The sequence below is a fragment of the Dermacentor variabilis genome, chromosome 5, assembly GCF_050947875.1.
Source record: "Dermacentor variabilis isolate Ectoservices chromosome 5, ASM5094787v1, whole genome shotgun sequence".
Lineage (NCBI taxonomy): Eukaryota > Metazoa > Arthropoda > Arachnida > Ixodida > Ixodidae > Dermacentor > Dermacentor variabilis.
In genome coordinates, this window is record NC_134572.1 from 166,209,931 (window position 1) to 166,222,516 (window position 12,586).

The 12,586-nt window shown below is 45.0% G+C and overlaps 1 protein-coding gene across 1 annotated transcript in view; it reads left to right on the forward strand.

The window, feature by feature from the left end:
- The window catches only part of LOC142582025 (uncharacterized), a 47,732-nt gene extending 35,441 nt beyond the window's left edge, over window positions 1-12,291 (forward strand). Inside the window, exons 2-3 of the mRNA XM_075691446.1 lie at window positions 10,917-11,247; window positions 12,083-12,291. Of these exons, the coding sequence (XP_075547561.1) occupies window positions 10,917-11,196 (280 nt within the window). The 3' untranslated portion in view covers window positions 11,197-11,247; window positions 12,083-12,291. The remainder of the gene's footprint in view (window positions 1-10,916; window positions 11,248-12,082) is intronic.
- The last annotated feature ends 295 nt before the right edge of the window (window positions 12,292-12,586 follow it).

A 12,586-nucleotide genomic window follows, 5' to 3' on the forward strand; every position in this document is an offset into this window, starting at 1 on the left:
AGTAGAAGACTGAACTCGGGTAGCAAGCGCATTTCTAGCAGTCAGCTACCAACCGGTGGGATTTCCAAAGCGGTCGACGGGCTTCCCCTTGAAAGCATCCCTGCTAGAGATCTCGTCCTCGTGTGTCCGTAACCAGACACGAGGAGTTCCACCCAAGTAGAACAGGACATTGTCTAGCACAGTCGTAGGGTCACAGCGGTTGTTTTGGCGAACACGCTCATACAGGGTGAGCCAGTCCTCAAGATCGACGTTATCTTGGCCCGAGAATGTGCCAGGATCGCGGGGATTGGTAAGTGTAACGTACGTTGTTGTCGGGGTGCCCGCGTGCATCGGCCATATACGCAATATGAATGTATCAATGCGTAACAATATAAATAGGAAACAGTAGCGTCCCAAGAACGGAGCCTTGAGATGGAGCAGATCTCACTTTCACGGTGGTTGACTTTCCATGTTTTAAAATACGAACTGTGATCTCATCTCTAAGTAATCGGCCATCCAGTCTAGTCGTTTAGCGCCATGAAGGAAAACGCCAAGATTTGTTAGTATATAAACTTCGAATACTGCGCAAATGTTTCCGAGTAATATGTGAAAATGACATCGAGCTTATAAACTCAAGTTCAGATCCAATCTCGCACGCGAATTCAATGAGCTTCGTCATCGTGTAAAATCCGGCCCTGAAACTGTGCTGGTGAACTGAGAGGAGGTAGTTTTAGTGGATGATCATGACTTCACTGAGCACCAACGATGCAACGCACCGAAAGATGAGACAGAGTTATCGCCGCCATCGTTCGCGTTCCGTACGCGCTTGTCTGCACTCACGCCGAAAGCGCGCACTGTCCGTGATTACAGCCAGCGTCTCTGACGGCAGCTCGCCAAGTTTCAACCGTGAAAAAGCGTTAGATTCCTTCGTCGTGTAGCGTCGAGGTCGCTGCCACTTCTCGCCGCGCAAAGTTTGGGATTCAACAAATTCCTGTTGTAGATCTGTGTTTGTTTGCGTTTACGCAATTGCATACATGCTTAAATACATGCACGTGACATTTACAATATTGGTGACCGCGGACTTTCAAAAATTTGTCACTATTTGCTGCCTACGGTGGGAATGGAACACACCGGCATCTCCGCACAAGCCTCTTCCGACACCACAGTGCCTCAAGCAACCTCCGCTTTTTAACGCGACAGCGTTAAGGAGCTCGTGTCGCAGAAAAGCCCGTGTCATCGGCGTCGGTGGCATTGGCCGTGAGCGGAATATCCCGGAACGCAGTTAATAAATAAAAACAAGTTGCAAGATCGGCTGAGTGGGAATTGAACCAGGGTCGCCGGAGTGTGAGACGGAGACGCTACCACTCAGCCATGAGTTGGATGGTTCCAACGGGACAAAAGCACCTCTAGTGAATGCGGTGTTGCCTTAGAAACTTGCCGTAGAAATTTATACTGCGGTGTACATCGGTAATTATGAGCATGTAAATTATAGAGAAGTCGCAGTTAAACGAGTAGCGAAGTACGTTTCCACTACATTTCTTCGGCGCTTGGCGCACAGGCAGAGTCATCTTGCGGCAAACACAGAAAAAACCCTCCTCGCAATGTATGACGCTGCCCCGACAGGTGGCACGCCACTCGCCCATTTCTCCCCTTCGTCTCGTTTGAGCGCATAGGGGCCGTGCCGGGACCGGTGCGAGGATGCCTCAATAGCCATGCGTTTAATAAGTTTTCTCGCTCTCTGCCATTCCAAGTTCCAGCGTGCATCACTCGAACCCTCGTGTTTAGGCGACGTGGCTCCTCTTTCCGCTCACAGCGAGATTTCTAGGTGCAGCGTCCGATGCGGGATGCCTCTGACGTGATCGCTGCGCTGTAGCGCGTCTGGTGGGAAAGCGTCCCCGGCGATGTTCGTTCCGCCTCCCAAAATTCTTGCCAGCATCACGTAAACTCATGCAGGTGACATCTACAATCTCATCACAGAATCTGCCCAGTATAGTCAACAGCGGGTTTGTCTGCGTGACCATTTTAACATCCGTAATAGACTTCGACTCACCGTAGACAAAGTGCTGGGGCCGTGGTCGTGCCGCGCTGAGAGAATGGCCGTGAGCGCTCTTAGCGATTACTGAGTACACTAAATTTATGGAGCCCCCATAAGTGAGGTTGCGTGTTTTGTCTTCCATATATTGTGATGCTGCTTATACGCATTGATATCAAGCCAATTTACACATGGAATGTCTCCAGAGTGTGGACTCTTTCACTCCCGTGTTACAGGTGAATGTCCTAAGAGTACAAAACTGTGCTTTCCGTCACGGTGCCCATCTAGACACGCTTTGGGAGCTTGGGCGAGTTTGTGCCTGTACGGCGCTTGTTTGTATTCTCTCTTTGCATTTCGTTTCTTATTGTTCATTGAGTAACAAACTCATTATACTGGCACAGCCAGCTGTAACCTAGCCTAAATTTCTGTTTTTCTACAGTCAAATTAGAAAACGCGAACTTATTGTGCATGACTGGCTGGCAATGGGCCAATCATCGACAATACGCAATGGCATATTTTCAATGGCGCAAAATAGGATAGTACAAATATTTAAATATTGAAAAATTCAAAGGAGCCTTTGTATCTAATGGGCTATAATTTTGGACATTGGTGAGGTTTAGGGATAGTTATGAACCAGCCGTATATGTAAAAAATTTATGTCTTTATTTCTTATTTTATAATGCCGTACAGAAGGCCACTGACTGCCACAGCACTGTCAGTCAAAACTGCGTGCCCTATTCGCGATTCCAAGTAAATGCTCGCGGGCCCGCCGACAACCAGTCGATCAATGTGCAGCCGCAGGTTCACACATCACAGCATGCACTGCAACTTTGCCTTTTAGTTCTGAAATAATCATGATGCCGCCGCGCCCAAGGCTCAAAAAAGCAAAAGCGGATGTCGAAAAAATTTTGCTGTGTACCATAATGATCGTGTCATCGCGGTAGAGACACATCAGTAGATCATTTGGTCGTTTCCTGGAAGTTGTAGACAACGGCGACAGAGAGCGACATGGGAAAGAAACTTGCGCATTGGAAGAAACGTGACTGACATTATAGCATATCTTTTTTATTTTCGAAGTACTTCAGTCGGGGCCGTCTTCTTCTCTCCGGGCAAGTAGACCATTGCTTTCTTTCTATATATATTAAAAATGTTGCTGGCGTTTCAAATAGTGGAATGTACTTTGTTTAAACAGACTTTAATAAATTATTGATGTACATTTAGGCTTTGTTTGGTATTAGTTAGCTTAGTTTGCTGCCCAGCATTACTGTTACTACTGCCTTAAGCATCAGGAGCATTCTCGCCAATGTGCTTTTGTCCGCAGGCACCGAGCAGCAACGATAGCTAAGAACGTCTGATCTTGATCATGACACATGTTGTGCCATGTGGTGGCATACCGTTTTGATTGGATGTTTTGGGTTAGTGGTGCAAGCAGAAGATACTGTTTTCTGATTCAGTGCGGCGAGTTGTCAGTCTAGTTTATCTTGTGAAATTTAGAACAAACTGCAAAAAGCGCGCGTTTATAATTTGAACCAACCGGCCTGTCCACAGCGCCGCTATAGCTTGCTTTCCGGCACTGTGCACACAACCAAATTTCATTACAACTAGTTCGATTCGTTTCCAAATCATGTATTTGCACTACTTCAGGTCGCACTTCTCAAGCAAAAACCCTCGCGAAATTTCGGCAACCTATTGGAAGAAACGCAAATTGGTCCAATTGGTTGTTATTTGCGCCTTACGTTTCACCGTGGTTTGAGAATTCCTACACCCGTAAAAAAGCTTGCCCCACTGGGGCTTATTTTTTCCCTCAAGAATATTCGTAAACTGCCCCTCTTGCGTTTCCTTTCTTGAAAACTCTACGCTCGCAACTTTCCTGTTGAAAATGTTATGTAACGCTTATAATGGGCATGCCTTTCATGACCTAGAAGCAGTGGGACCGCAGCGTTACCGAAAGGAAATGTGGGCAAGATAGGTGGCGATTATTGCTGGGGGACAAGATAAGCCTCAAAAGGTGCAAATTTTTTACGAGTGTACGGGAAATGGGTGGCTGCTGTGTTTCCAAGCCTGGACCCTACCTTGAGCACTGCTTACTGCGAGCCTAAACAAGCGCCAGCCATCAAACGCAGACGACCTTATCTCGACGTATCAGCTAACAATAGAAAGAAAGGTGCACCCTGACTGGCAAACAAAATTATCATTTCTTTTAATATCAAGACACAGTGACCAGCTAATTTTGCAGTTTTTAATTTCGTTCTGTTAGTGAAGATTATCCGTACTTAGCTTCTGAAAGCGCGACAGATGTTACTGCCTGTATTGTTAGATGCTATATGACGTAATACGAAACGAGTCACAGTGGGGAGTTGGCTATGAAAGTCGAAAACAGTAAAATATCGTAGCTGTAGCAGGGGAGCAACGCTGTAAACAAGTGCTTGCACCTTTCGGAGGCCCTCTACGGACACACACTCCCTTTTTTTAACATCCGGCTCGAAAGGCTCTTTGTCTTTAAAAAGAGTCTGATGTGGCTCACTAGGCAAGCCACACGTTTACAAGCACAGCTCAACAATGTCCGCAGTTCCGTGCCTTAAATCTCTCAGACCGATCAAAATAATTTAACCTGCACCAAGGAATTCGGCGAAATACCCCTTTTCTACACCTCAAACGAGACACTTGCACACAGTACAAGCGAAAGAGCCACCGTAAGCCTGGCTGTCGTAGCCGTCTTTGCTTATTTGGACAGCATTGCCAGCACAAATAACGTATTCTGGAGTTGCCACTACTCAACGACACATCAACGATCCGTGAAACCCACGGGAAAAGTCTCCGCCCCCCTCCTGCCACCTCCCAAAAGGAAATGATTGGCTTAAAACAGCACATTTCAGTACCTCCTTTGGCCCCAACTCCATTGACTTCATAAATAATTACTCGCTTACTCTTCCTGAAAGTCCTGACGTTTGTCCAAAGTCTTTAAGCACCGTGCGACTTTTACAACTATACGCATCGGAAACAGCTCCAATATAACCACAACGCTGGCGTGATGGCGACAACATCGGCAACATTTAGGAGAACATGGCAAGTATGCGCACCGCAGCGCAACATATGAACAGACGGATAGATAGCACCTGTTTCTCGTGTGTGTAGCTCTTTCTGTTGTCACACTACATTCAGTATTGTATAAAATTCTGTGTTTGGATATACTAATTAGACGACGCATGTATCACAGCGCAAGATACAATGCCACGGTGTGAAAGAATGGATAGACGGACGACAGCAGCAGGCCCCACCTGCAGCTATTGGGTGGTGCCGCAATAAACATACAAACCAAGTCGTTTTTTCCTAATATTTATCCCTCAGCCATTTATATTCATACTGTCAGCGAGTGAAGTAGCTCAGTGTAGCCGTGGATGACAGCACCCAGTGTTTCCTTTTTGTTCTGGTCAGTTCGTAGCGTCCTCAGAACCAAAACACTAAAACAACCGTTCATTTGCTCTTCAACGCACTTTGCCTGAGCCTAGTATACTGAGCTTAACGTGGAGACAGCTCAATAAGGAAAGTGGCTTAGTGGACTTATGCTTATACCAGTGAACAAGATGTGCGCGCACAAATGTTCTGATTTCTTAGAACCTTTCTGTTGCTAGAAGAACAATAATTTATGTGGCGCAGTTCTATTCCCACGAGAGCATATTTTAATTCCTTGACGCATGCGCACCTGGAAGTGCATGACAATTTCCTCCTTCTCACAAGCACCTTTTCAATGTTGTACTTGTGTCTGAGCAGAATAAATCCACGTAGTTCGTAGTCAGCGCTTTCTCTGGGTTACTCCCTTGTCCGTGTTTTTATTAATTTTTTGGGCTGTATTTCACCGATGCATTGTTGCCAACTATCGCGCGTTCATATGCCGATAAGTTCTAATTTTATTCCCAACTAAGGCTCGTGCTAGGCAACGCAGTGTTGCACAACCTCAGGCTTCGTAAGATTTGACCGCGGAAACTAGTCAATAGGTTTCCTAGCCTCATATCTTTGCTGGTCTGCATGGAGTCTATCAATTGATTTTTCGCAATTATTCTGCAAAAAAACTGCAAAATTTCTAAAAGCAAGTTTAGTTTAAAACGTTTCAACCGGTTTAGAAGCCTGCTAAGTTTTTATAAAACCTGTGGAGATGAGCTGGCGCGTCGATCTGTGATTCAAAATGGAAAGGCAAGCCTGCAGGAAATCACTCGGCTGTTCCGAGAAAAACTATGACGGGGCTGTATTGGATCACAAAACGGGACATGGTATAAGGCCGCCGTTTCACCAGGCTACATATGAACTGCTCATGTGGTCCTACTTTCCTCGCAAGCTTCTCGGAGCACTGGCAGCCTGTTTACCAAGTCCAATCCCATTGCGCTATTCTACCTGCATTAAATTTAGCGCCTGCTTCATAACGAGTCAAGTAAAGTGTCAGGCGTAACAGCATCCGAGCCGACAGGCATGCTCGCCTGCGCGCCGGCCATGGCAGCGCCGGCAGTTAGCGGAGCACGCGCGTGGCAGAGCATAATGCAAAGCACCTTTGACAACCGTCCGAGAACTTACGCGCGTTTGCGCGCTTCGGTTGCCTTAATGCCGGCAACGCATTCCCGAGAACGCCTCACTGAGACGCTGCTTCTGATGCCCCAGCGTGCTCGAGCGAGCTTATTTGTCTCTTCTAAAGCGATTTCAAAGGTCTTTCGTGAATCTTGTATAAGGGAATGCGGCGTAAATTGCGTTAGGCTTGCTCTCTGTGTTCTTATAAATGGCAGTGAACGAGGCAAAATATGTGTCGAGTACATTCTATACAGGTTGACATGTAATGCGAAATAAATCACATATTTCGAAATGGCTAAGTATATTTATTCAAATTCAGTACCTCCAGAACTGTCCTACATGCTACACCAACTTCAAATGTAACACCGAGCGAAATTTCGTTTTTGCGCCGTACATTTCTAGCCAACTTGTGCCAATTCTGGCGCGAAAGTATACCAATTTTCCTGAACAGGATGATCAACATACTTGTCTTACGTGAGCTTCGGCAACTTCTCTTATAGAAAGCACACTTCCGTGCAATGTGGTTCTGAGCTGAACCAATTAATCTATTTTCGATATCAACCACTATGTGCAGACTTTAGTGGTCTTGTGCGTTAAGTTTTACGTAGAAGTTAAGATGCAGCCGTTTTCATGTTTACTGTCTGTAGACGATAATCATTACATCCACTGAAGTAAGAGTTACAAGGTGCTGTGTATTTGGAGGTCAAGAAAAGCGTAATATGGACCCGTGGAAACCTCCAACTTGTGGAACGTATCGCGACGAAGCTTTAATCAATATTGTCGAGGCCCATCTTGCCAACGTTGCTTTCATAGCCTAAGAAAGTATTCTGAACATTCTGGAGGATCTCCACAACACACATTAAAACAAAGTTCACGCAATGTTCACGCAAAGACCTAACTTGCTTCATGTCCTTAGGTGTTTCTGGAACAATCTAACACCTCCGAGAAACAAAACAGATTCACATGACCGATCCTTTTTCTCCCAAAGTGTGTAGCGGTCACATAGAAGAATCAATTTTATTAGACATCAGTAGGTGCGAGGCATTAACAAACACCCGATTAGCCGATTCCTTTAACGAGTACTTCACATCATTAGTCAAGAGTAAGCACGATCCGAATTGCCTTAAGGGCTTAACAAAACCAATCCTGGACCATACATTCTTTTTACCACTACACTGCACGAAATAATAACTTCTGTCATGTCACTGCGGAACAGTATGTGTACTGATGCTCATGACCTCCAGATACAACCTTTAAGATATGCTATCAATACAATCGCGGCCACCTTAGAATATGTAATTAAGCTTATGTTTTCCATCGGCACATTCCCCAAACGATATATCAAACGTATATGTGATATTCAAAGGCCATGATATCAAGGACTTCTCTAATTACAGGCAAATTTCAATGATTCCTGTGTTTTCAAAATGCATTGAAAAGCTTATATATGAACGTATGTACGGCTTTTCCATGAAGCACAGCATTATCACGCCATGCCAGTAGAGTTTCAGGAGAGACTGCTCAAGGGCAATGACCTTCCCGAGCCCCCCCCCCCCCCCAAAAAAAACAAACACATCTTGCAGTCATTTGAAATTCGAGTCTCTACAGTAGGCATATTTGTTGATTACTCAAGAGCATTTCCCTCAATTAATCCTCAGTCCTTGCTTGAGAAACTGGAACACTATGGCTTTAGAGTACATGAGAAGCGTTAACCGCTTTCTATCAGAATTAAAACAAATTGATGCTAGTGTACATTAGGGCAGTACCTTAGACCCATTACTCTTCAAACACATATGTGAAGGACGTAGTAGACATGGACACTTAGACAAAATTTATTATATACTCAAATGACGCAAGTATTTTCATAACAGGATGTGATCCTTCTACCCTGGTAGGAAAAGGCAACATAGTCTTAAGTAGACTTCATGCTTAGAGTCTCGCCAACTTGTTGAACTTGAATGCTGCAATGACGAAAGCAGTTTTATTTCGCCCTCAACACAAAACACTCAATATAACCAGCACTTTAATGTTAGGGTCATCAGATATACGAATATCGCGCGAAGCTAAAAATCTTGGCGTCGTTCTTGAAGAACAGATGACGCTGACAGTTCAACTAAATAAACATTAACGGCGGCCACATTTCGATGGGGCAAAACGCCCATGTATTTAGATTTAAGTACACATCAAAGAGCCTCAGACGGTCGAAATTTCTGGAGTCCCTCACTACGGCGTGCCTCATAACCGGATAGTTGTTTTGGCACGTAAAACACCACATTTTAAAATAAACATTACATAAAATTTCAGAAACTATAGGGGTTTTGCACAAATATCGCTACATCCTACCTCAGAATATGAAAGTGTTAATTTACAAATCTCTCTTTTTTTGTCTAAATTATCGTACTGTTAGTTAGTCTGGGGCAGGACAACAAAAGTGACCACGCAGAAGCTCCAGCAGCTTGAAAAGTAAGCCCTTCGCAATATTATTAATGCTGCGCACGACGCACACGGAACCAATATTTAAGGATTTAAATGTATTATCAGCAAATTGCCTTTATCACAAAATGTTAAATAAAGGCTATAGAATAGAATCGAAAAATAACATTCCATTTCTTAAGGAATTGGCGCACTATGCCAGCTTGAGGATGTGCGTACAGTGAGTGAAAGGTTAAAATATTACATGCCTGTACTGGTCTATAATCAAGAGCTCCAAATATAATACAATATACACCTATTTGTTTTGTTTGCTTTGCTGTGACGCTCTTATTTCCTCAGTGGTTTCCTTTCACAATACGGTTTGTAATTTCATGCAGTATTTGTGTACTCGTGTGAACCTGTTTGTGTCTACAAGCGTTTTTTTGCGTAATACTTTTTATTATGCTTTCTTTTTTTACTAGTATAAATGGCATTAGTACTATTCGCGACCTTTCAATTAATGCGCCTGACTTCTGTACAATCTGCTGTTTATTTCTGTTGAAGTGGTGTATTTATCATGCGCTTTATCTATCAATACTCGAGGGTGCAGGTCCTCTCAAGGCTGATAGATAGCCTTTTGTCTATAGCCGCCAAATACTTTATTACTCAAAATTGATTGATTGATTGATTGATTGATTGATTGATTGATTGATTGATTGATTGATTGATTGATTGATTGATTGATTGATTGATTGATTGATTGATTGGACGTTTGTAAGAATGTAGCGACATCTCCTACACGGGGCCCGATAGAAAATAATGCTGGGCCGGTTCCAGCGAAAGTACGGGACACAGCAACGGCCCTAACCCTGTAAGGCGGAGGCTAGAAGCACTGACTCACCAATGGCTAATACCCTCGAAAGCACGGAAAATGGGGTAGTGCTTCAGTTTCCGCGTAACAAAATCATGCGTTCTTGCATATTCAAATTACAGTCCGACGCCATTATATCTGTAGGTTGTTTGTAAGTCCGACTTTACGAAGATTCACATGCATTTTACTTTGAGAAATTCATTTAACTCAGTAACGCTTCTGCTCGACGCGGATGCCGTCCGTGGTTGGGGTTCGGGATGATTTTTGCTGACGGACAACGCCACTGACGGCGGACGCCTAGAACGGGCATTGTGCGACACGGGGCTCTTAAGGCTGTCGCGTTAGTACATCACGCGGTTAGTGCACCCCGTTCTCATGCCCAACTAGCCCAGGAAGACGCGATCGGCTTCGACGAGACGTTGAATAGCTTTGTAACTTTTCATTCCTTACGGCCTTCCCATTATTGTTAACGTGGTCATAGTAAAAGCCAATGTCAGATTCCCACTGCATTGATCTCCAGCAAACATTGCCCCGCATTATCTCGGCTTATAACTTCTAGCGCGTTTCGGCAAATCTGGTTCTTCTTTCGGGCTGTTAATGATTCATTACATTCAGCAAAACTAAATAGCAGTTCTGAAAATCTTTTTTTTTCTTCAAATAAATTCTAGATTTTTTACTGACTCACCACTTGAACATTTTTCTCGTTTACGTTTTTCATGTTTCCCAATATGTATACCTAAATAAATAACTAATTGAACAGGAAAGGGAAAGCAAGGAGCAGGCTGGCAACTGCCACCGGAAGGGGTACAACGCCTGCCTAAAGGATTTTTATACAGACCATAAAACAGACGCAATAGCGAGCGACCCATGCAAGTGCAAACTTTGAGCTCAGTACCTTCACACAGAAAAGGCCGACAGTCCTATCAGCAGGAGGATTTTTTTTTTCATGACATTCGTGCTAACCAGAAGCCGAGCTCAACGTCCAGCTTATCTCAGACTTAAGTGAGCCTCCGCTTTGGTGAAGAGTGTCAGACATTCAGTGGTGGAAGCGTTCATTCGTTTCAGGACTTCGGGCTACCTCAGCGGGGGCCAGGACCCTAGCGAAGGCGGCGGCTACCGGAGTCTACCACCGGCCGAGCGCTTTCAGCTCGAAGTCGCAGTGCCCTCGCCCCGGTCGCGGCACCCGTCGGCCAGTGGCCCCACTCTTTACGGCAGCCACGGTGCGTCGCAGTCAGCCGACTCTGCCGACCCGGTGCCGGCGACGGCGGCCAGGGCTGCGGCCGCGGCGCTCCTAGGACACAAGCCCGATGCCGGACCCGACGCCGATGACGCCTATTACCGCTGACTGTGGCCCAGGACCGACTACGGAACACGACCGGAGGCCTCGAGCGTCGAGGTGCTCACTTTCCCACTGTTCGTTGTCATTTACATTTGCTGAATCAGTATCGCATCGCAGATTTTTACTGAACTAAAGGGCCAGTGTTTGTGATTCTTTTTTACCGTGTTAGAATAATTTAAGTTTGAATTTGCGTATCAATCCGCTTAATACACGTAGAGTGAGTGCCTATTCTCTGTAAAAACGATAACTAATAAAAGAATAAGTACCAAAACCGAAGCTAAACACATGGTTCTTGAGAGCTGCAGCGCGTCGCCTCTTTGACGACGTCAGAACCTACTCTTAGTGAACAGGGAGAACGTCGGCACGGCACCGTCATTCTAGCAACTGCCGCGTAGCGATCCCGAAAAGTTCCATCAAGCCTAATTAAAAAAAAGGTTTTTGAAGCAAAAAAAGCCGTTCAATATCGCTCCCTCTTCCAAAAGGACGTCTGCGCTTTTAGATATGTCATGAACCAACATTATGTATAGTTATGGAATATAACGTGACGTGCTTTAAATGTCACAGTTTTATTTGTAACTTATTCGCCAACGGTATCCTGCCTCGCACAGGTGAGCACATACTGTTTGAACGAGTCCGACTACGCAGTTGCTCACTGAGGCCAACAAATTAACTCGTGTCACATATCGTCCTGAACTGGCCTGGATTGATGGTAAAGTTGCGGGCGTGGCGCATAGCTCTACCGCGCCACATCTCCATGGTCGCAATTTGAAGCCTTCTTAGATGATTTTCGAGGTTTTATTCAATGCACTATAGTTTTTGGCTACTTTCGAGCATTTTTGGCAAACGTTTCAGTTTGCGATGTGGTCGCCACCCCCGCTTTCCTTGCGTGCAGGACCAGTACTGAAGGGAAAGCTCCCTTTGCTCCGTTCCACCGAAACAAGTGCGCAGAGAAACTTGGATCAAGGCAGACAGCCATGGGTAATGGATGAACCCCTTCAAAGCCTCCCATCCGGCAGTGACATAGCATTGTCCTTCAGTGCTCAAAACCTGCCCTCAAGCCCACATGTTGACTCCATATGTCATTTGTGAAATAAAACCCAAGCAAAAGAAACGCGCGGTCATGCTCTCACTTTAATGGCTACACGGAGAAAGCCGTTAAATGGAACAATTACTCAAGTTCGATTCTCTATTCAGTTCTCTATTATTGTGAAGTGTAAACAGGTTCCTCTCTGCTCTTAACACAATAAATGAACAACATGAATATTATATGGCTTCGAGAGACTTCCAAAAGTTACTTTTATCACCCGGAACAGCTGCCGCGACCAAATCTCTTGCCAGATATTGTGAATAATATCAGCGACAAACATATTCAAGTAGCTAGAGCAACGCAACAGAG